Source organism: Mastomys coucha, unplaced genomic scaffold (genome assembly GCF_008632895.1).
Source record: "Mastomys coucha isolate ucsf_1 unplaced genomic scaffold, UCSF_Mcou_1 pScaffold23, whole genome shotgun sequence".
NCBI lineage: Eukaryota > Metazoa > Chordata > Mammalia > Rodentia > Muridae > Mastomys > Mastomys coucha.
Window position 1 is genome coordinate 16,726,869 of NW_022196906.1, and position 23,270 is coordinate 16,750,138.

Sequence of the window (23,270 nt, forward strand, 5' to 3'; positions counted from 1 at the left end):
GTGAGTTCCAGGACAGCCAAAGCTACACAGAGAAACCCTGTCTCGAAAAAAAACAAAACAAAACAAAACAAATAATTATGCCTTACTCAGGAATGTTTAATAGAAATACATAATAAAATGCTCCCTACCTTATTATTTCTCTAATGCTGTAATCTGAGATTCAAATTTTTCTTTTTAACTGTGCTGTCTTTTTCTGTGAACAGTGTATTAATTGTTCTTATCTTTTATTGCTTTGTCATTTTTAATTTTATTAAAATTGAATTAAGGCTGATACAGAGGATGAGAAGAAATTAATATAAATCAGTATAAACAGATTTAAAGTGGTCCCTTTGTTTTTTCCCCATAGGGACATTGGGTAATGTGGAACATGGAAACCAATATCAGATAAAATTAATGTATGAGCACCATCTTCAGAGGACAGCCTGCAATATGACTTATGGACCCTTTGGTGGTATAAAAGGTAATTTGCTTTGAGTTATACACATATTCAAGTGGCAGATTTACACCCTTTGCTCATATTACAGTGGGATATTGTATGGTTTGAATCTTAAAGAATCAAATAAGTATTTTAGTAAAAATTTTATATTTAGATACTTAAAATAATTAAAATGTATACTTAAAAAAAATGGAAGTGTTTGATAGTCACATGCCTTGCATTATTATATAGTCTTCAGTGCTCTCTCTAAATATCTGTGGTTGTTTGAATGAGAATGGCTCCTCGGCCTCATCTGTTTGAATGCTTGGTCAAGGACACAGCTGAATGGAGAGAGGAGAGAGCTGGGACTTGTATGAGAAGGAATATTGGCGACCGCGAAGCACCGCCTCCTACCCTTCCTTGCCTTTCACGTTGATGATCACTGTTCTTTTAAAATGTTTGACATCTTTGGGGGACCTGATCTCCAAATTGCCTGTTTAACTGTTTTCAATTTGTTTGTTCTCACCAAATCACCAAAGCAAATTGCTAAATTCTATGGCTCTAGCTAGGTGTGGTGGCTCATGCCTCTACTCTTGGTATTTAGGAAGCTGAGGCAGAAGGATTGCCATGAATTCAGGTGTAGCCTAGGGTAGATAGTGAGTTCCTCCTTAGCTTTGGATGAGAGTATGGCCCTGTTCAAACAAACAACAATGAAACACAATTACTCTATATGTGGAATGCAAACATTGTGCTGTGAGGACAGCATGTTGGCTCTTTCAAGAGGTTGTTTTCATAGCATTGTGGTTCAGGTTATGTACTCAACACTGTGTAGATTGAATTTGGCTTTCTAGTTTTCACCAGGCCATTCTTTGCTTCTGTGCAACACGTTTGATGGCTTTCCAAGTGGATTGTCAGATTAGTGTGATGGTGTTCAGGACTTACTCTTCTAAAACACAGGCTCTTGGGCAGGGCCTGGGGCTCACTGATAGTTATGCTCAGCATTTATGAGGCCCCAGTGCTCTCCTCAGCAGCAAAACAAACAAATGAGCAAACAAAGCCCCTTCCCCTACCCCTGACACACTGATGGATGTTGCTCAAGTAGGTCATGTGACTGTTCTGTGAGAGGCGGGCTCCCTAAACTGAGATGAGGAATATTCTTCTGTTTGAGTAAAGGTTCATAGGAGACTTTGACAAGTAGCCCATGCTGAGCACCTCCTGCTGGGACTGTCTGCCCATACCCTCTTGTCTGGTGGAGGTTCTCTGTGACAACCCACATTTTCATCCAGTATGGGCTAAAAATTCACAAGTGAACTTGTTCCTTCTGGCCTTCATTTGCTCACGAAGGTTCTAAGATCATGTAAAATTATTATATGTCTGCTTTTCTTCTGGGACGCTGTCTTTAGTTGAAGAACCTCAGCTTTGAGCGGAAGCTGAGCGAGGAGGCATTTCTTCCCCTGTGCATAACTAGGACCAGCTGAAAACAAGGCCTACCAGTTCTTCTCTTAGCTCTTGAATTGTGTCTCACATCGAAAATGCTCAACCAAGCGTGTGCGGCCATTCTGATATGCTTTCCTTTTCTTGTGGTGAGAACAAAACATTTTACAACTTGAAACAGAAGGAGGTGGAGTCAGGAAGATCAGGACTTCTTCTTGAATCCAGGTCATCTTCTTGAATCAAAGGCTAGCTGCCTGAACTGGACAAGACCCTTTCAAGAAGTCGATGAAACTGCCTTAGGGAATGTGGATGGTGTGCTAATCGCCCTGCACTCAGTCCCTAATACTGGACAAACATGTTTGCCAGAATGTAGAAATGCTGGAGTCTGATGGTTGTTGAATGTTTCCCCCTTGGTACACAACATTCAGCATTTGGGAAGAAGGCAAGTCACTGCCAAGTTTTATTCATTTGAAAGAAATTCAGAGACGGGCGGTGGTGGCGCACGCCTTTAGTCCCAGCACTTGGGAGGCAGACACAGGCAGATTTCTGAGTTCGAGGCCAGCCTGGTCTACAGAGTGAGTTCTAGGACAGCCAGGGCTACACAGAGAAACCCTGTCTTGAAAAACGAAAAAAACAAAACAAAAAAAAACAAAAACCAAAAACCAAAAACCAAAAAACAACAAAAAAACCAAAAAACCAAAAAAGCCCCAAAACTAAACCAAACCAAACCAAACAAAAAACAAACAAAACAAAAAACAAACAAAAAAACAAAACAAAAACGAAAGAAAGACATTCACTCCCCCTGCCAGGCTGTCTCGAGTGCGATGAACTGAGCGTAGCAGCGCTGCTTTGCCGAGGGAGCGCGCTGCTCTCTTTTGCTTGTTTGTGCGGTTTGCACTTTTGGAGACAGGTCTCTTGTAGACCATGCTGGAACTGCCTGGGGCAGGCTAGACCTGGGTCAGGCTAGACCTGGGTCAGGATCCTCTTGGTGCACACTGGAACCACTTAAGAGTGAGTCATTCTTTTAATTTGAAAGTTACTTAGAATTAAAAATGTGAAGAAAACTTAGTGTTTGAGGAAAGGAATCAAGTAAAAAATAAAACCTGGTACTACTTTAGATAAAGTGAGGAGACACGGGCTGTGCACCGGACGACCTACCACTAGAGGGCAGGCCTCTACTGCTGTCTGTTGTTTGGGACTGCCTGTGATTAACAAGGGGAGCGCAGCCTGAAGGGGTGGCCCAGGTAGGTAATCTACGTACTGAGGAGGTGGAGGCAGGGGGATGAGACCCTGACGGAATTGTGTCTCAGAAAAACAAAACAAAAATAATGCATATCATGAATGAGGAAATTGTAAACTGAAATTTCTTCCTTCGACTAAAAACAGATAGAAACTTTCTTAAACTGCAAAGAAGTGTTTTTTTTAAAAGGGAAATTATTAGTTAATATCTGATAGGATATAATGTGTGAATTCTTCCCAGCTGTACACCTGAAACGTTGATTGGCATTTGGATCACGAGACCATTGTAACGTGCTTGTTCTGAGTCTCAATATCCTGGAGAGTCTGGATAACCGGGGAGTGTGAGCCTGGCAGGGTTTATGTGAGAGCCTGGGTAACCTGGGAGTCTGAGCTCGGCAGGGTTTATGGTGACAGCCTGGGTAACCTGGGAGTCTGAGCTCGGCAGGGTTTTTGGTGAGAGTCTGGGTAACCTGGGAGTCTGAGCTTGGCAGGGTTTTTGGTGATGCCACGTTGCAGCACCCGGGCACACTGTGCCCTCCCTCTGCCATTCTTGCTCCAGCTCTACAGCTGAAAACTTGCTCATGTTCTCTTTAATGAGAGAAGAGAGAGTTGAACTGAGGCTTCAGCATGAAGAATCCTGTGGAGTTAGAACACCAGCTCCCCTAACCGAGCTGCCTTTGAATCTACACTGACTCTTCTAGCAGAAAGGACTGGAGTTTGCTTTGGCCAAACTTTAAGTATGTAATTTAAAGATTGTTGTTACATTTATTTAAGTGTGTGTGTGTGTCTGAAAGAGTGAGAGTGAGAGACTGGGAGCAGAGCAGGAACAAAGAGGAAAGGGGCCATGTGCACGTGTGCACGTGAAGGCCTGAAGACAACTTGAGGGGCCTGAGAATTGAACTCACGGCATCAGGTTTGAGAGCAAGTGCCTTTGCCCACTGCCTCCCCCTAAGTGGTTAACTTTATTACTCATAGATTATGTCAGAACACTGACTTGATTCTAGGTTATATGTTTATGTTCAGTTTCATTTTGCTTGGTGTTTTGGCTTATAAGGAAGTTCAAGAAAGTCTCCAAAATGAAATGTTAGGGACACACACATAGACACACACACACTTATATGCACACACACTTAAAAAATGCACACACAAGACACACACACAAACATTTATACAGGTACACAAACACACACAGATACACATATATAGACACAAACACACAGATACACATGTACAGATACATCGACACATACTCCATATATACACATGCATACACACAGACACATACAGACAGACATAGATACACAGACAGACACACACATATGCACATACACAGACACAACCACAGACACACACTCACACGCCCTCACACACACACTTTTTCTTCAGTAGGAAATGTCTTTCAGGTCAGAACCTTCTTGGGTCGGAGCCTGCCATGCCATCCTGCTGGCCTGTTCTCAGCATGTCATGGCTGCCCTGGACCTGCTATAGCCTTCCTACCTCAGCCTCTCTGCTTCTGGAATTAGATGATTACATGTGTGCTCTGCTTAAGGAAAGGCTTTTTAAAAACTTTAAAATCAAAGTTGCTTTTAAAAAAAGGTTTTTATCTTCTATTTTTTTTTTTTTTTGGTTTTTCTGAGACAGGGTCTCTCTGTATAGCCCTGGCTGTCCTGGAACTCACTCTGTAGACTAGGCTGGCCTCGAACTCAGAAATCCACCTGCCTCTGTCTCCCAAGTGCTGGGATTAAAGGTGTGCGCCATCACCGCCCAGCTCTTTATCTTCTATTTTAACTTTAAATGTATTATTCGAGAATATCATTTGTTAATGTGATGTGTTTTTATCCAGTTCACCCCACATCCCCTCCCTTTTAATTCTTCCTGTACTCTACATATAAGCTAAGTTGCCTTCTGGGTCCTTGAACAAGCCCTAATGCTCTTCGCTAATGTTCCCGAGCCTTGGAGTAGTGACTTACTTAAGGCTGAGCACCCAACAGTTGCTTGTTCTCAGAACCTTGGTCACCATACATCTCTGCATTAAGTGCTTTTCATGGAGGGGGAAGCTTCTGATGAAGGTTGAGGTGACACTGTATAAATCTGGGTCCCTGCTGTCCACCGTGCCTTGCCTGCCCCCTCCCTGCTGTCCACCATGCTCTGCTGCCCCCTCCCTGCCCACCATGCCCTCCTGCCCCTCCCTGCCCACCATGCCCTGCCTGCCCCTCCCTGCCCACCATGCCCTGCCTGCCCCTCCCTGCCCACCATGCCCTGCCTGCCCCTCCCTGCCCACCATGCTCTGCCTGCTCCTTCTTCAGAGAGTGATCGAGATTTGATGTCCTGCACAGGATGATTTTATGTCATTTCTTCCTCATTTTCAATATTCCTTACACCAAAATTTATAGATATTTTTCTGTAAATCTAGTCATATTCTCAATGTAGTTATATCTGAGACCTGTGGACCCAGCAACAGGAGGAGGGGAGTGACTAGGTGCCAGCCACAGCCACAGCCTTTGGTGACACAGCGTGGAGCAGGATGTCCCTGAGATGTTCCAACCTCAGCTAATCCAGAATAATTTCATATTTTTGGAATTTAGCTTTTTCTTCACCAGAAGGGAACAGTCATTAAACATATTATATTCAACATGTAAAGCTTGATGATTTTTAATATGAAATACATGGGGAGTATGGCAATAAGTAAATTGAAAAGGTATCTTTCTAAAAACTTCTTTGAGGCAGAGTTTCCCAAATGCATGCTCCAGGTGATGTGCTTCCTATAACTGGATCCCATCTCCTGAAGTTTCAAACATCTCCCACAATAGTGTAAACACTTGGAGACCAAGCCATCAATGCACAAACCTGTGGGGGACATTTTGTATCCACAGAGTATCAGCAGATGTATACAGCATGCTTGGGGGATAGTTTTAAGAACAAATATCATTGTGCTATCAATCTAGGTGACTTCTGAGTTTTTATTTTTTATTTTTTTTATTTTCAATAGATATGTCATTTTAGCTAGTTTTATGTCAACTTGACACAAACTAGAGTCATTTGTGAAGAGGGACTCTCAGTTAAGAAAATGCCCCTAGCAAATTGGCCTGTAGTGCATTTTCTTAATTATTGATTGATGTGGGGAGGCTCAGCCCATTGTGGATGATGGGTACTGGGGTGCTGTAAGAAAGTAGGATGAGCAAGCCAGTAAGTAGCATTCTCCATGGCATTTGGGTCAGTTCCTGCTTCCATGTTCCTGTCCTAGATGAGTTCTTGCCCATAATCTGTAAGAGGAGCAACCTCTTCCCCCTCCAGTTGCTTCTGGCCATGGTGTTTTAGCAGTAGAGACCTTAACTAAGACATATGAGAACTGCCACCACAGGGTAGAATTTAGGGTAGTCACATGTTCCAAATTGATGAAATAGAAGAGGTTACCAGACCTCTTGAGTTCTCCTTTGATTACAATCATTTTCCATTATGCCAGCTGCAGTATGCATACAGGTCAAGCTTGGCAGTAGAGAAAAGTTTGTATGGTTACTTCTGCACAATATTTACCCTTTTGTCACGAATTTTAAGTGTGTAACATAACATTTAAACTACTCAATGTTTGTTATAATCCTCATATCTCAAAATGGTTTTGGCTTTAAACAATTAGTTAAATTCTATAATATTTAATATGAGGCACTTCACTTCTTAACACTTTCCTGGAGACTAGATCTTATAGAACAGGTTGATCTCACATTATCTATGAGCCCAAGGGTATAAAAGTAACATTTATTCACCAGATGGAATTGTCATCTTAGAAACTGAATAAGCCTACTCTCTTCTAGTTGGTTAATTCATTCAACTCAGTTGTTCTGGCCCAAACTACACTCCAAGGTGATTGATGCAAAGTGGCTTCTCTTAGCTTCTGACTGAATTGCTCTGCTTGGCCTCTAACTCTTGACAGTCTGTTCTTATCTTCTGGCTTCTTCAACCTGTCTCTGTAAAACTGCCCCTGATAAAAAATGCCTCTCTTCTCTCTCCCTGTCTCTCTCTCTCTTGTCTTCTCTTTCCTGTTCTGGTCTTGTGTGTGACTTGGGCGTATCTTATCTTTGACTCATTCTGTCAGATCTTTCTCTGATTTATCACTTTGTCTGCCCCTCCTTTAGACGGCACTTTCAGACATGGCTGCTTCCTTCTACAAACTAAATTTACCTGCAGTGTTAAAGGTGTGTAATAAGGGTGTTTCTGTATTCCAGCCAGAGGGATTAAGGTGTGAGGCGTGTCTGGATTCCAACCAGATCATTCACACTTAGAAGGTCTTTGGATGTGACCTCTTGCCAGAGCAACCATGTTGATAGGTTAAAATTTCTTTACACAAGGGTGACCTTGCACTTCCAGCCTTCCTGTTATTTCCCAAGTGCTGGGATTACAGGCATTCACTAACCATGGTGCTGTGCTGGAGGCAGAACCTGAGACACTAACCCTGACCTCTTTTTCTGAGATAGAGTCTTGCCATATATTTTCAGTCACCCTCAAACTTGTGATTCTTTTGCCTCGGAAGACTGATTGCTGGGATTACAGGTGTGCCCCAGCTTTGCCGTCAGCTTCATAATGCTACCTTCTCTGTATGTGGTGTGAAAGTTAATTTGTCTTTAACTTTTCCAAGTACTCTACATTGATTTTTTTTTTTTAAAGGCAAATAGAATCTAAGAAAGGTAGAACTCATCTAGGAAGTCTAATGTCATAGTGCAGACATAATGTGCACGGTGTGGATTGAGAGGTCTGGCCACACACTAGTCCTCTGTTGTCAGTAAGGTGGAAAGAACAAACTGTATAAAGCTCTAGTATGTTCAAAGTATAATTGTCAGTAAAGGAAGTGAACAGAATTTTACCAATGATATATATGAGCATGGTGGGATATTTTTCAAATAATAAAATGACTTCTATAAACTGCTATAGGATTATATTGTCACATAAATAAAAAATTTGTGAATACTTTGGAATAAAAGGCCCGCCAAAGAAAATAGTGAATTGAAGGATAAGGCAGAACTTTTGCCTCATGTTGAGGCAAACTCCAAATAACTTCTCGTGGTCTAAAGTGGAGCCCTTTCTTGTCTGCCAAGGACACATATTAGTAGCCACATGTGGCTATGGAGAGGCTGCTCCCTAAGCCAGCTGGAGTCTTTGATTACTATCTAGAGAGAGAACTGATATGCTCTGATGGGGTGAATGAACAGCCAGAACCCCGCTTTGTTTCTTCTGTGGATGTTACTGCTAGTAAAAGCTAATGCTGTTTCCTCCCTGAGAACCGATGGGTGTTTTGATAGCCCTTGTTTCACCAGTGAGTCATGCCACCCCTTTTCCTAGTGTATATGGTTGAGCTATCAGAGACTAATGTTGAGAAGACCCTGCTGGATGTATAGGTGTTGTGTAACATCGGAGACTTCCCTCATTTGTCCCTTAAGAGTCCATGGTGAAGAGTCAGATCAAGAGGTGTAATGCTGACTCTCATCCTGTGCTGATTTTTTCTTATCATGTATATAACATTTATACAATCTCTGATCTATGGCCTATAAGACAATATTACTTTTAAATAGCATAAATAGTTTAACTTTCTTTTTTTAAAATTTTTTTCTTTTTTCTTTTTTTTTTTTTAAGATTTATTTATTTTATGTGTATGAGAACACTGTAACTGTACAGATGGCCGTGAGCCATCATGTGTGTGGCTGGAAATAACTATTTATTATATGTATTATGCTACACAAACCCTTTTGTTCCCAAGGGCTCTAAAGACAGAACCATGTAGTCTTCAAATTAAGTGATATGATTACTTGCAGTTGTTATATTTTGTAAAGTGTGAATACTGAGTATTTCTCTATACACTCTTGCATTCTGTTCTTAAGGATGGGCAGGGGGGTGGGGGATGGGGGGGCAGGAGGAGAGTAAAACGATGATCTGAAACTTCTTGGTGTGTTTGAAGAATAACAACAAAAATCCTAACTTGTTTCTTGTGGCTGAATGCGATGATAGTGAAGTCCTTGCCAGCACTGCCTTTGACAGTGTGGTTGAATGTCGTGGCCCTGAGTAGATGTGGGGGTTCATATTATTGCAGTTATTAAGCCTAATGATGTGGTAGAATACAGGGGCCGTAGCCTAGCTATTTCGGAGCCAGAAAATGTTAGCAATTTATAGAAACCTTGTCTTAAAAAAGTGGTAGTTTCCTTTCTTCTTTGCCCCCTTCAGCCCCTTTGAGACAGGATTTCACTGTGTCTTAGTCACTGTTCTATTGCTGTGAAGAGACACCATGACTAAGGTAACTACTCTTATAAGAGAGAGCATTTAATTGGGGGCTTGCTTACAGTTTTAGAGATTTAGGCCATTATCATCATGGTGGGAGTGCAGTGGCACACTTGGAACTGGAGAAGGAGCTGAGCATGCGCGCGCATGCGCGCGCGCGCGCGCGCGCGCGCGCACACACACACACACACACACAGAAAGAGAGGCAGAGATAGAGAGTCAGAGAGACACACACAGAGAGACAGACACAGAGACAGACAGACAAGGCTTGGTATGGACTTTTGAAACTGCAAACATTTTTCCTGTGACACATCTCCTCCAACAATATAGGACCTATGGGACCATTCTTATTCAAATCACTACACACTATATATCCCAAGTTGGCCTAGAACTCTATGTTTCCTAGACTACTCTTGAACTTGTGGCCACCCTTCTATCTCATTCTTCCAGTGCCAGGATTACAAATGTGTGCCATCAAGCCAAGTCAAATTGGTAGTTTTGGTCGGATTTGACAATTTAAAATCTACACATTTTTTTTTTCATGTTGTGTTATTGAATTGGGAAGGCTAAATGACTCAAGTGACATTGTGATATACGGAGTTCCAGTGATCTGGTGCACACTCTAATCCCAGCACTCAGGAGGCTGACATGAGAGGATCATGGGTTTGAAGTCAGCATGTACTACACAGTGAGACTCTGCAGGTACAGAAATAGGAAAAGAAGAAGGAAAGAGGGAAGGAGGGAAGAAAGGAAGGAAGGAGGATGGAAGATGTCATGAAGGAAGAAAGAAGACAAAGGAAGGGAAAGGAAGAGAAAAGAGAAGGAAAAGAAAACATTACTGGTCTGGATGTGTGTGTAGCTGTCTTTGCTACTTTGTGGATTTTTCTCTCTTCCACATTTTTCTACCTGCTTCCTTCCACCCTTCCAACTCCTAATACTAGGTAGGAGAGAAAAAGGATAGAGGAGAAAGGAAAGAGATCCCTGAATAAAATCAGGGATTGGAAAGGGGAAGGCAGTATTGTTAGACTACTTTCTGCTTATTAGAGGTGTTGAGTTCCTTGGGGCAAGTTTGATCTTTGCAGTCAGAATATCTACTTTCTTCTTCTTGTTCCTTTTTTTGTGCATGACCACTTAACAAACCACAAACAACAGCAGCCAACAACCAGCAACAACTCACCAACCCATCTACCAACAACCAACATCACTTCTTGTAGTCCTAGCATTTATATACCATATAAAAGTCCCCATAATTCCAAATGTCACATAATTGAAGAAACTATCTGCAGTTTGCAGAATCACACCTAACCAGAGCATGAGGCAAATCATAGTCAGCTGCTGTGGACAATCTGAAGCAGCCCATAGCCCATTAAAACAAAAACATTCTTATAATCTCTCTCTCTCTCTTTCTTTCTCTCTCTCTCTCCTTCTGTATGTGTGTGTGTGTGTGTTTAAAGAAACCCAGATCCCAAGAGTGTCACTCTAGGTGTGGCTCAGTGGAAGAGCCTGTGCCTAGCATTCCTGAGCAGGGCCCTGGCTCAGTTCTCATCCTGTCAGTTCCTTAGTCCCCTGAGGAAAGGAGATGCATATATAAAAATTAAGGAGATAATCTTCAGATTTAGAATGATCTCTAATTTGGGGCAAATATGAACGAAGCTGCTGTAGATATTCCAATCCTGATTCTTATTACCATTATAAAATATTGCCCAAAGTATTAAGACTAGAATTCTAGTAATAAGCATACTTTATGTGGAAGAATGATATTATATATGTTTAGTCTTTATACTTTTAAAACAAAAATGTATGCTTATTTTATCACTTCTGGCTAATTTGAAATATCAGAAATGGTTAAGCTGGGTATATTAAATGTCTTGTATATTGTCTTAATATATGATTTTTTAAAAATATAAGTTAAAAATGAGTTCACAATAGAGAGGTGGCCCTGTGGGTAAAGAGCTATGCAAGGACCTGAGTTCCTATCCCCAGATACCGGTAAAGCTATGTATGGTGGTGTGGATGTGTGATTCTAGTGCTTCTGAGATGGGAGATCCTTTGAAGCTGCTGAGTGGGCTAGCCTGGTCTTCATAGTGGTGGGCAATCAAGAGAGACCCTGTCTCATCCTGTCTTGAGCAAGATGGAAGGCAAGGACGGACACTTGAGGTTTCCTTTGACCTCCACACTCTCAGACACACACACACACATACACACACATACACACACACACACACACACACACACACACACAAATCTTTTAAGTCAGTGTTTCCAGATTTTGGCTGAAATGAGGTAGTGTTGTTTAAGGTGGAAACGATAACAGAGGTATTCCTAAATCTAATTTGGAAAGTTGCGTTCATGACGTTAGGGACTGTGAACATAGTCTGAGTGGAAAATTAGGATTTTGTATGGCTGTTTGCAGCTGCTTGATCAAGTCCTAGTATAGCTCATTGTTCTAAAGATGGCATTTGTTGAAAGTTTTGGAAGGCAGAAGTATATGAAAATCAACAGTTTCTAAAGTAGTACAAACTGATCTTAATAATCTATCATGTTTCATTTACTGAAGGGAATACATAAAAATAAGAGGGAAAAGGAACAAAACAGTTTAGATGAAAAGCCTCGTGGGGCAGGAGGAGTCTGGGCTGACTAAAAAGAACTGCTCTTTTTTCTTTTTTCTCAACAATCTGTCCAAATTCGTTTCACTCTCATTATATATCTAGCCGGAGGCAAAGCACGGAGTCTTATAACAAAGAGGGTGTTATGAGGAGGTCTCTTTTCCACAATGAAGCCTAACATATGTGTAAATCTTGCAACCTTGTAACAGGAAACTTTATAATAAGGGAGGACTGTGCTGAGCTTTTCCACAATTTTGGAAGAATGAATTTTATTAGGTGTTAGACAAAGAAATTATCAACTGAATTTTATGCTGCAAGGCTGAGAGATTTGTTGTGACTGTTTCAGACCCTGGCAGTGGCTTTATATGGCCCAGGTATATTAGGAACAGGGCCTCACATTATTAATATGTCTACTGTCGCTAGTGTTCAAAAGGATATGAAGTTAAACTTTTGCTGTTCCATGAAAAGTTATTCCAAATTCTGTTATTCTGTGGTTTTCTCAGCAGTATCAGGCTGTTCCTGATTGATCAACACATAATATAGTTTGGGACTCAGTCAATGGTTCTTTTCTTTCTGAATGATGGTGACAAATTCTTTTGAAACTTAGGAAATTGGCTCCATCATTCACCTGTTTCTTTCTCTGCCTTTCCCACCTCGGCTCCTGAAAACCACATTGTCGTCTTGGTAGCGTGCAGAGTAGAGCGACTACGGGAAGGGTGCTTACTAATCATCTTGGGATGAGTGTAAGCGTGGCAGATGAGGGCAGCTGGGAGGCGTAGTGCTTTGCTTGGTTAATGAAGACTCTAAAATTAAGGTGCCCTTAATTTATTAATATACCTGAGATGTATTTCTTGTAGATTTCCCCTGGTTTCAAGATTACCTGGCAATAGCCATTTGTCTGGATTTTAAAGGCCGATATATCATGGCATTCTCAGAATATATATAGTATTGGGCAGTTGGGCAAGTTGTATCTCAATAGCCACTGTAAAGCAAGTTAGACGTGTGGAAGTCAGTCCCCTACTCTATGTCTTGTTAGCAGGTTTTTATTTTATTTTGCTTTTTCAATCTCTTCTTTTCCTACTTGAAAGTTGCTATGTGTCACACACATTCATGTATGATTTCGATGATGATGGGGGGTTTAAGGACACTGTCTAATATGGCTTGTTTCTACTGCAGGGCTAAACTTAGTAGCAGATGAGATAGTAGATGGAGAGATATAATATTAACAAACTGATATCAGCAAAACACACTGTCATCATCTCTCTCCTTCACTTCCTCCTTCTCTCTACCTTTCCCCATTTTATCTACATGGCCTTATTATGTAGCCCAGGCTTGTCTTGAACTCATGACCTTCCTGCCTCAGCCTACTCAGTGATGGAATTATAGCTATACTTGGCCATGTCTAACATTAACTTTATTTATTTATTTTTCTGACGGTTAAATCCTTAGCTCTAAATAATATCATGATGTGTAGATTTTGTTTCTTGATATAACACAATGATGAAGTGTGTGTATGAGCATGAGTGTATGAATGTGTGTGAGTGTATGAGCATGTGTGTGTGTGTGAATGAGTATGAGTGAGTGTGTGAGTGTATGTATGATTGTGTGTGTGAGTATGAGTGTGTATATATGTGAGTGTGAGTGTGTGTGTATGTATGTGTGTGAGTATGTGAGTGCATGTCTGATTGTGAGTGTGTGAGTGTGTGAGCGTGTGTGTGTGTATGTGTGAGAGTGAGTGTTTGAGTGTGTATGTGAGTGTGTGTATGTACGTGTGTGTGTGTGTGTGTGTGTGTGTGTGTGTGTGTGTGTACATGTACCATAATGTTCTGAGAGGTTAAAGTTTTCAAACTGTACTGTGGGAACTTTGCAGTTAGTTGAACTCAATGGGAGACTAGCTCCCAGGACTTAGAAGAATGAGAAGCTAGCTCCAGGAACATAGAAGAATGGGAGACCAGCTCCCAGAACATAGAAGAATGGGAGACCAGCTCCCAGGACATAGAAGAATGGGAGACCAGCTCCCAGGACATAGAAGAATGGGAGACCAGCTCCCAGAGCTTAGAGATTGGAGCGGCCTGGCAAGAGAAAAGAAAAATGAGGTAACAAACAATTGCCAGGTGGCTAACCTGGTTCTGAACCCTAGCACAAGCCAGCTCCAATCAGAGACTACCCCATACTTTCCCCTGCCTTAGTTTCCCCTTTTTCCTAGCAACTGTGTGGGTATAAAAACCTGTTTAAATTTTTGCTTGGTGCCAGACTCCTCTACCCCTGCAAGGGATATGAGTCTCGCCCCAGCTAGCTGGAATAAAAAAGCCTCTTGCAGATTGCATCAGGTCCGTGTCTTAGTGGTGTGTGGGGTCGTCACTCCCGGGATTTGAGTGTGGGGGTCCCTCCGGGAATCTCACAGTTCCTGTAGAGGTAAGAGGACAACTTTTGGGAGTCAGTGTTTTCCCACTGTGGGTTCTGGGAATTGAACTCAGGTTGTCAGGTTACAGTAAGTGCTTCAACCTCCTTAACCACCAAAGCAGTAGCCCCCCCACTTCCTCCAAGCCCCCACTCCCCTTCTGCCCCCCCCAGCCCCTCCTTGATAATCTTGACTGATACCTTGTTAGGCTGGGAAACATCTAGCAGCTGAGAGATGTCCATTCTGATGTCTGTGACGATCTTTCCAGAGATGAATAATAGGTGAAGAAGAAAGTCCCACCCTGAGTGTAGGTGTCACTGGGCGCCAGGCTGGAGTCAAAGGGGAAGGGGGAGCCATTGTTTGTTCTTTACTATACTTAGAGTTCTGCTGCGTCATTGTGTCAATTTTAGAACATTTCACTCCACTGGATAAACTGTCCTCAGTAACTGCAGTCACTCTATGGCACTACTAGTCCCCTTTACAGTCGACATAAATAGTAATGATGCGGGATGGCATATTTCAAACTGTCTTGTTTTATTTCATGACAGTTTTCACTTATGTGGATACTCACACTGCATTAATGCATTCATCGGCTAATGGACAGTTAGTGTTTTCTAACTGTTGTGTTTAATGCAGGGTCTCATCGTATATCCCATGCCAGTCTGGAAACTTCTCTGTGGCCCCAAGCTGGCTTTGGTGAAGAAAATTGAACTACTCTATTGTTTGATTCTGAGACTGACTGAGGTTTATAGATGGCAGCATTGTGTGGTGTTGTCTGAATGACTGATACATAGTTAATGAACCAGGATGTAGTGTTTGGAAAGAGATATGTGCCCCCTCTGTGTGTATGTTTGTGTATACACGGACATATATCAAATGAAACAATTTTTTGACAAAATGATTAATTAAATATGTGACTGGTAACTTCCTATCAGTAAATGTGAAGTGATTATATTCATTGAGAAATAAATTAATCTCCATTGCTACCTGGTTTGATATATAAAAACTGCCATGAAATAGATTAGACCTTAATGTAAAATCTAACATTTTAAGACTTACAGAATAAAATAGAAAATCTTTATGGCCTATTTTTTTTTTTTTAGGACATAATTATTAAGTATAAAAGAAAATAATGAATTGGCAAAATTGAAACTTTCTAATTTTCACAAGATGACAGCAAAGGTCTAAAAAACAAGTCTCAGGCAAGGAGACAACATTCATGGTGCAGATAGCTAAGTATGTCCTGTGTTGGGTGTGCACATGTGGACGGGAATGTAGTGCTTGAGGAGTCCAGAAGAGGGCGTTGGCGCTGGAGCTGGAGCTACAGGTGGCTGTAAGGTGCTGGGTGTGGGAGCTAACAGTCTAACTTGAGTCCTCTTCAAAAGCAGTATGTGGTCTTAACCTTTGGGCCCTCTCCCCAGCATCTGTAAAGAGTTCTTATAACCCAATAACAATAAAACAATCAGCTCAAATTGTAAAGATGGGTGGTGTCTTAGCGTTAGTATTGTGTAGAAACGCCATGACCAAAAGCAACTTGGGGAGGAAAGGGTTAATAGGCTTACATATCCTGAGTCACAGTTCACTGAGGGCAGCCCAGGCAGGAAGTGGGAACTGGTGTAGAGGCTATGAAGCATGCTGCTTAGTTGCTTACTCAGGCTGCTTTCTTATAAACCCAGGACCACTAGCCCAGGGCTTGTCCACCTGTAATCAGCAGAGGTTTCCTACACCAATTACTAATTAAGAAAATGCCCTACTAAGGGCTTGCCTATAGCTAAGTCTTATGGAGGCATCTCAGTTGAGATTCCCTCCTCTCAGGTGACTCTAGGTTGTGCCATATTGACATAAAAACTATCCAAGACACATGGACAAATATTTGATGCCCTCTTTTGAAGATGTGGTCTAATAGAGACATGAAAAGATGCTCAGCATCATCGTACCTCAGGGAAATTAAACTAAAGCCATCAGAGATAGTTCTGTACACCCAGCAGAAAGCTTAAGAAGAGTAAAGTATCTAAGTTCAGTTGCTAGCTGACTATGAGGCTGTGATGACTTCGTATTGTGTTCTCACATGGAAAGCCAGGGCATTTCACAAACCTCTCTGACTCGGCAATAGGCTTTGTAAGGTGGGCATAGGGCCGGAGATACTCTAGGCAGGATCTCTATTCTTAGGGGTGCTGTCTCTCTCCACCTGCTTATAAGGTGGCAACAAGGTCTCCACTGCCAGTGCTGTGTGAGCCGGTGCGTGGTGACCGTGCGCTCAGCCTGATGCCCACATAGCTCTCATAGCCCCCAGTGCCTTCTCAGTCTCTGTAAGGAAGAAGCAGGCTAGGAGCACTTCCTTTACAGCATGCACAGATGGCAGCCGAGTTTTTGAGCTCCAGGGTGCAGCTTTGGTTAGATTATGTTCTGGAGCCTTAGTGAGAACTCTCAAGCAGAAAGCATACTTAGCAGTGTGTTTGTTAAACAGCGAAATGCATGGTCATGATTTAGTTTATCCTCGTGTAATAGAATTCTGGAGGATTCTTGCTTTCCTTGGTGTGGATTAGAGCCTACGCTCACTTAGACCTTTCATTCATGTAATATGAATGAAAGACAAGCAGAAGCACGCCTACAAATTTATTCTTAATCCTTTTTGTTAGGTTGGTTTTTTGAGATGGCGTTTCCCTATGTAGCCCCAGTTGTCCTGGAACTTGCTCTGTAGAACAGGTTGGCCCCGAACTCATGCAGATCTGCCTGCTTCTCCCTCCTGAGTGTTGGGACCAAAGGTGTACACCACCACTGCCTGTTAATGATTGAGATTTTGTTGCAGTTTTAAAGGCTTATTATTTTTAATGTGTGTGCACCTGTGTGAGTGTATGTGTGCCACCTTTGTACACTTCTATGGAGGCTGGAAGAACGCATTGTTTTCCTTGGGATTTTTACTATGTACAGGGTTACTTAAATACCTGTTTTTATCAGATATACTTGGAAACCTTGCTTTTGAAAAGGCCATTGCTGTGAGAATGTTAGCTGTGAGTCGGTGAGAAGATGCTTGATGCTTTCCTTTCAGGAAATGTGTTAGTTTGATGAAATATGCTGTCTCTGTTCTAAAAACAATCCACTGGCTCCTGTATGAGTTAGTTACTTGCTAATTTTTGCAGATCCACACTTTGTGTTAATTGTTCAGAAGTGATGTGGCTGTCCTTCCTTGTGGTTACCATGTGTTAAGTTTACCCACCCACCCTCCATCCCTTCCTCTCTCCTTCCCTCCCTTCTCTTCCTCCCTCCCTCTCTTCCCTTCCTTCCCCCCTCTTTTCTTCCTCCTCCCTTTCTCCCCTTCTTTCCCCTTCCTCCCTTCACCTCCTCTCTTTCTTTTCAGACATGTCTCATGTAGTTCAGGCTGGCCTCAAGCTCATGTAGCTGAGGATAACCCTCAGATTTTAGAGTCTCCTGGGACTTACCCTTGGGAGAATGTAGGGTTTATTCCTTAGCTATCTGGTGTTTAGAGTCTTACTGCTAAACCTGGAGAGAGCTCTAAGTGCACAGTTGGGTGAGTATCTCTGCATGTGAAAGTAGGTATCCAGCTAGTTAAGTCCCACCACCTTGGATGGTGTCCAGGAAATGCTACCCTAGAGTGTTTTAAGCTCAAGGACTTTGAGAAAACAGCAGAAGCAAGGACGGTCCTTAGCACTCTCCTGTAGCCTTTAATCTGAGCCCTTGACCTCCCTTCAAGCCATTGCAGGATGCTCCTACGATAGATGCGTTCCTTGTCACTGTCCCGGTATAGCCTGTTTGCTGTACCATAGCTCTTCGCGCTGTTGACCCTCACTTCTCCCAGCACAGAAACATGCAGATTAGTGTTTTAGTTTACTGTTGTCAATTGCTTAGTTGTTGCTCTCTCATTTTCCTTTTTTTAATATTTATTTATTATTTGTAAGTACACTGTAGCTGTCTTCAGACACTCCAGAAGAGGGAGTCAGATCTCGTTATGGATGGTTGTGAGCCACCATGTGGTTGCTGGGAATTGAACTCAGGACCTTTGGAAGAGCAGTCTGTGCTCTTAACCACTGAGCCATCTCTCCAGCCCTGCTCTCTCATTTTCTTATGAAGGCTTCAATGTCATGCAAATCCTAAATCTGTTTTTTTCTGTTGTTTATTATGCCTCTCAGTATTATGCCATACAGCTGTTAGACCATGTGGGGTGTCTGGGGCAGGAGTTCCTCAGGCAGGGGCCTGGCCACTTGCAACCCTTAAAGATTTACAGAGTTTACAAAGGGAGTATCTTCCCTGCCTCTGAGTTGGCATGAGAGCCATCAATAGGCACCTTCAGAGCACCCAAGTGTTTGATTGAGAAAAGATCCCAGCAACAAAATTTTTAGTAAAAAACATGATTGAGAAAATATCATTTAAGCACATTAAAACTGGAGAGAAATTGTGGTCCTCAAAGGAAAGATTAACTATTGTAGAGTTTATTTTATATATATCTCCAATATTATATATATATAATTATATATAAATATATATGTAGATATGTGTAAATATATCCAATAAAAATTCAATGAATTCCCAGCACTCAAGAGGCAGAGAGGTAGGTGGATCTCTGAGGTTAGCCTGGTCTAGAGGAGTGAGTTCCAGGACAGCCAGTGTAGGGTAAAAGGACAAAGGAAAAAACCCCAACCCCAACTTGACCTGGAGACTAGAGCTAAAGGAAAGAACAACCTGACCTGACTTTACCCCAAACTGAAGACCAGAGTTTGCGACAGACTCACACCGGGTTTAAGATCAGGCCACAGAATCTCTCCAATCTATCCAGGCATAGCCTGTTTGCTATCTCATCGCTCTTCACACTGTTGACCCTCACTTAGCCCAGGCCACTCTGAAGAGCTTTGCTGCCTAAGAAATTCTATATAAATCCTGCCTTCTGCTCAGTTCCCTCCTGCTTCTCACCTGAGCAGAGGCAGCCCCCCCATCCTGGGTCTCATCCCCTCATAATTGTCTTGTGTGTGGTTTGTTGTGGGGGTGGTGACAGTGCTAACTGTGATATTCCTTGGCTCCTGACTGCCAGGGTACCTTTCCATCCAAGCTGTAACACGTACAGATATTTAGAAAGTTTATTTTTAGAAGTTGCGGCAATGCTAGACATTTGGACAACACATAGGTGTTGATATTTGTGTGTGTGTGTGTGTGTGTGTGTGTGTGTGCGCGCGCGCGTGCGTGGTGTCCTTGGTGACTCAGATCCTGTCATCCTGACAATCTGTCTTAAACATCACACAAGGGATGAACCCATCACTGGCTAATGAACAACCTCTGCATCAGTTCTTGTCATTTGAAGATGAGCGTTGTGGTTGGTGCCACAGAAATTTATCCTCAAGTCTGCAAGAGGCTTCAGAATGCATCTAGTACCTATTAGTCCATATTCGTGCTTAGGATATGGATTCTTATGGCTTAAATATTCTAAACAGCACTGATTACTTTCCCTCCCACTCACCTGCTTGCTGAAATGAATTACATGTGCATTTCCCCCTCACGCTTGCTGGTGCCAACATGAGACACAACAGAAATTACAGGAGCTAGGTGAGCAGAACGATTCAGGCTGGGGGTAGTTCAGGGATAGAACACTTCCCCAGGTCTTAAGGTCCTCAGTCGATCCTCAGCACTGCCCCCCAGCTCTGGAATAGTTTTGTCATATACACATATGTATGTATGATTCTAATTGCCAACTGGACACAGTGCAGAATCACCTTGTTGATCAGCCTGGCTTGTATGCATGTCTCTGGGTGCGTGTGTATCTCTATTACATTCATTGATGTGGGATGATCCAACCTGACATCAGGCACCGTTCCCTGGGTTTTGTGTTGTGGACTTATGAAGCTGGGCGGAAGCATGCCCCTCTGCTCACTGATGTGACCAGATGCTCCACGCTCCTGCTGCCCTGACTCCCCACTGTGGTGGGTATGCCCACGAAGGGTGAACCGAGATAGACTCTCCTCTCCCAGGCCTTTGTAGGGGTGATCCCTCATCACAACCCCAGCCGCAGCACTACTCTAGCGCCATCTTCCTTGAGACTCCTACGCCATGAGAGCGAAGTGGCGGAAGAAGAGAATGCGCAGGCTGAAGCGCAAGAGAAGAAAGATGAGGCAGAGGTCCAAGTAAGCCAGTTTGTGCACCCACGAAGCCCGCAGAACCAGAAGTAAGGGATGCTGAGGGCCAAGACATCGGAATAAGTTGTTGGGCTGTGTGCTGCTGTCGGTAATAAGTCTCCGTAGACCTGGAACGTCACCTCGCCGAGATCATCTGGGAAAATGACTGCTTCTCTTACAACCAAAACTGGACCTTTGGCATTCTGGACTAGTTCTGTTCTCTTGTGGCCAAGTGTAACTCGTGTACAATAAATCCTCTTGCTGTCAGCTGAAGAATCAAAAAAAAAAAAAAAAAAAAAAAAAAAAAAAAAAAAAAAAAAGAAATAACGATTATGCCGTTTTCACTTTTGTTTTCTACTGACAATTTTTTTCTCTTACAGACTTCCTGCTTTAGGAAATCAACACAAAGGGGGGGCATTTTAAAATGAAATTGTTGAGTGCTGAGCCCTGCACTAGCAGGGGAAACGTCATCCTTACCATCTGTAGTTCATTGTTCCTGGTTTCCTTAGCCTTTCCTATTGAGGATGGAAGTGTTTGACTAACACTTCTAAACACTTCTAAAGACTACACTAAAAATAGAATGGTTCTTCCACTTGTGGGATTCTTTCTCATTAGTAATATGCAGTTTATTGATTCTGAAATCTAGACCACAGTCTGTCCTTGCAAAAGATAGAGTAGAACTTTATGTTTTTGGTTTTCCATGGAAAACATTACTATCTATCTATATAAAGGAAAATAGTTATGTAGCTATGACTAGCCTGGGATGGATGATCCTTCTGCCTCTGCCTCTCGAGTCCTGGGAGTGCAGATATGTGTAATCGTGTAGAAGTACATACCTCACTGTAGAATTCTCTTGCATACTGATGCTTCATAGCATTTTCCTTAAAAGGCTTATTTTCTGTATGTGAGAAAGAGAATTGCAAAGGATTGCCATAGTTTTCAGTGATTTTCGTGTTGGACAGTTGCCATTTCTACTTACACGAGAGCTATTTGTGAACCACTGTGGACCAACCTTTGAGAATAGAAGAGATCATTAAAGGCTTACAGCTTCTTTAGCATTATTATTAGTTACTTATGGACTCCATACTGTGCTCATAATGAACACATATTCTAATTGCATTTTCATACAGAATAATGTGTATAATTTTAGCATGCCACAGTATTACTAGTATTTAAGCACTTGGTCTTTAGAAGGAGCACTTGCTAGCTGAGAGACACTCTGCAGCCTGTGCTGGAGACCATGTTGAGTGCTCTGAGCGGTTCCAGCTGACCTGCGGAGGATCACGGTTGGTTACGTTTCCACTTTGCACATGTCTTCCCAGAGCCAGCTGGCTGCAGTTTGCCTTTTAAAATGGACATTTCTGGCTGAGCTTTTAAGACTGTATTTTAAAACGTAAAGCATAAAATACCCAGTGTTCACTGCTTGTACATTAAAAGCACATGTCAAAAGAAACAAAATCAACTGAAAAAAGACTACAGGATACACATTAAATTTTGTGTAGAATTACAATTCTGTTTGTAGTAGGTTTAAAAGTCATTAGTGTAATATAGAGTAGAGTAAGCCAGCCTCACCAAAAAAAAAAAAAATTTAGAATTGAATTCAAATGTTACAGGGGAGAATACACTGTGGTAGCTTGAGAAAGGATTTGATGTTCCTCATACTGATGTTGAGTATGAGCCCTTGCTTTGCTGATGACTAACTCTATGTGAAACCCTCACACTTAGCTGTATGATTGCATAGGGATATTGCCATTGCCATGTAAACTGTTATTTAGGACTGGCTTAAGCTCCTGGGAAGAAGTCATGTCTGTGCCTTCAGCATATTACTTTTAGAGTATATAGTAACTGAACAGGCCACACTGGACCTAATGAACCACATATGGCCCTGGGAGGTGTGTGAGGGCTCAGCAATGGTTGCACAGACCTTTTGATGAGGATTTTCTGTGGCTTCTCTTACGAAGTCTGCTCAGTCCTGTTAATGGTACAAGATAAAGGCGTGTCCTGGAAAGAAGCCAGTGAAGAAACAAACGGGAGCTCTTTGCAGCCTCTGCTCTTAGCATTTAGTTGTGAGCATCCCTGAAAATGTTGATGTCATTTGAACGAAGTGGACTTGTATCGTGAAGGGATCCAGCAGAAAAGCCAGGGGGAGTGTTAGTCACACCACTGCAGAAATCAGTCTCTGACAGAAAAAGAATTGGGTTGACCAGAAGTACAAAGGAGCTGGTTGCCACTCACACAGAACTTAGATCGGCGTGAGGTCTGTGGGTGTGCACATCCCATGTCTTCCTGTGGGGGAAGTGGCTCTCTGTGGGACCTGTGGACATCTGCCTTGGTCAGTATTTCAGGTGCAGGAAGATGACTTAATCTTTGAAGGAAATGAAATTGAACTTGTTTCAAATTCAGCTACTTTGTTTCCACAAGCCATAGTGATTAATAAGGATATTGAAAAGTTTGGGTAGTGTCTGTGACGCTAAACAGGAACAATTTCTCAGGCCGATGAATGTGGTCTGAGCTGCATAGCCATAGAAATAAAGTTCAGAACTATAGGATTAGTTTGTGATGTTTTGATGATTCAGTAACAGAGTTCCGGGTACTGGGGCAGAAAGCCACACTGGTTGAGTGCTCACTGGTGCTGTGCACAATGTGGCTGTTCAGTAGGCCTCATGTGATCAACTGCGTTGGCAGGAACTTGCTATGTACACTAGGATGGTCTTGAACTCACAGGGATCACCTGCCCCTGCCTTTGATTAAAGGCATACTCTCTGGTGAGTTTACTGTGTTTTTTTTTTTTTTTT

The 23,270-nt window shown here is 42.3% G+C and overlaps 1 protein-coding gene across 13 annotated transcripts in view; it reads left to right on the top strand.

Annotated features, from left to right (window-relative positions):
* Bbs9 (Bardet-Biedl syndrome 9) overlaps positions 1-23,270 on the top strand; it is a 409,213-nt gene that overhangs the window by 53,720 nt on the left and 332,223 nt on the right. For all 13 annotated transcript variants that reach the window (XM_031345639.1, XM_031345633.1, XM_031345628.1 and 10 more), the window contains one exon: positions 347-460. In XM_031345639.1, the coding sequence (XP_031201499.1) occupies positions 347-460 (114 nt within the window). The remainder of the gene's footprint in view (positions 1-346; positions 461-23,270) is intronic.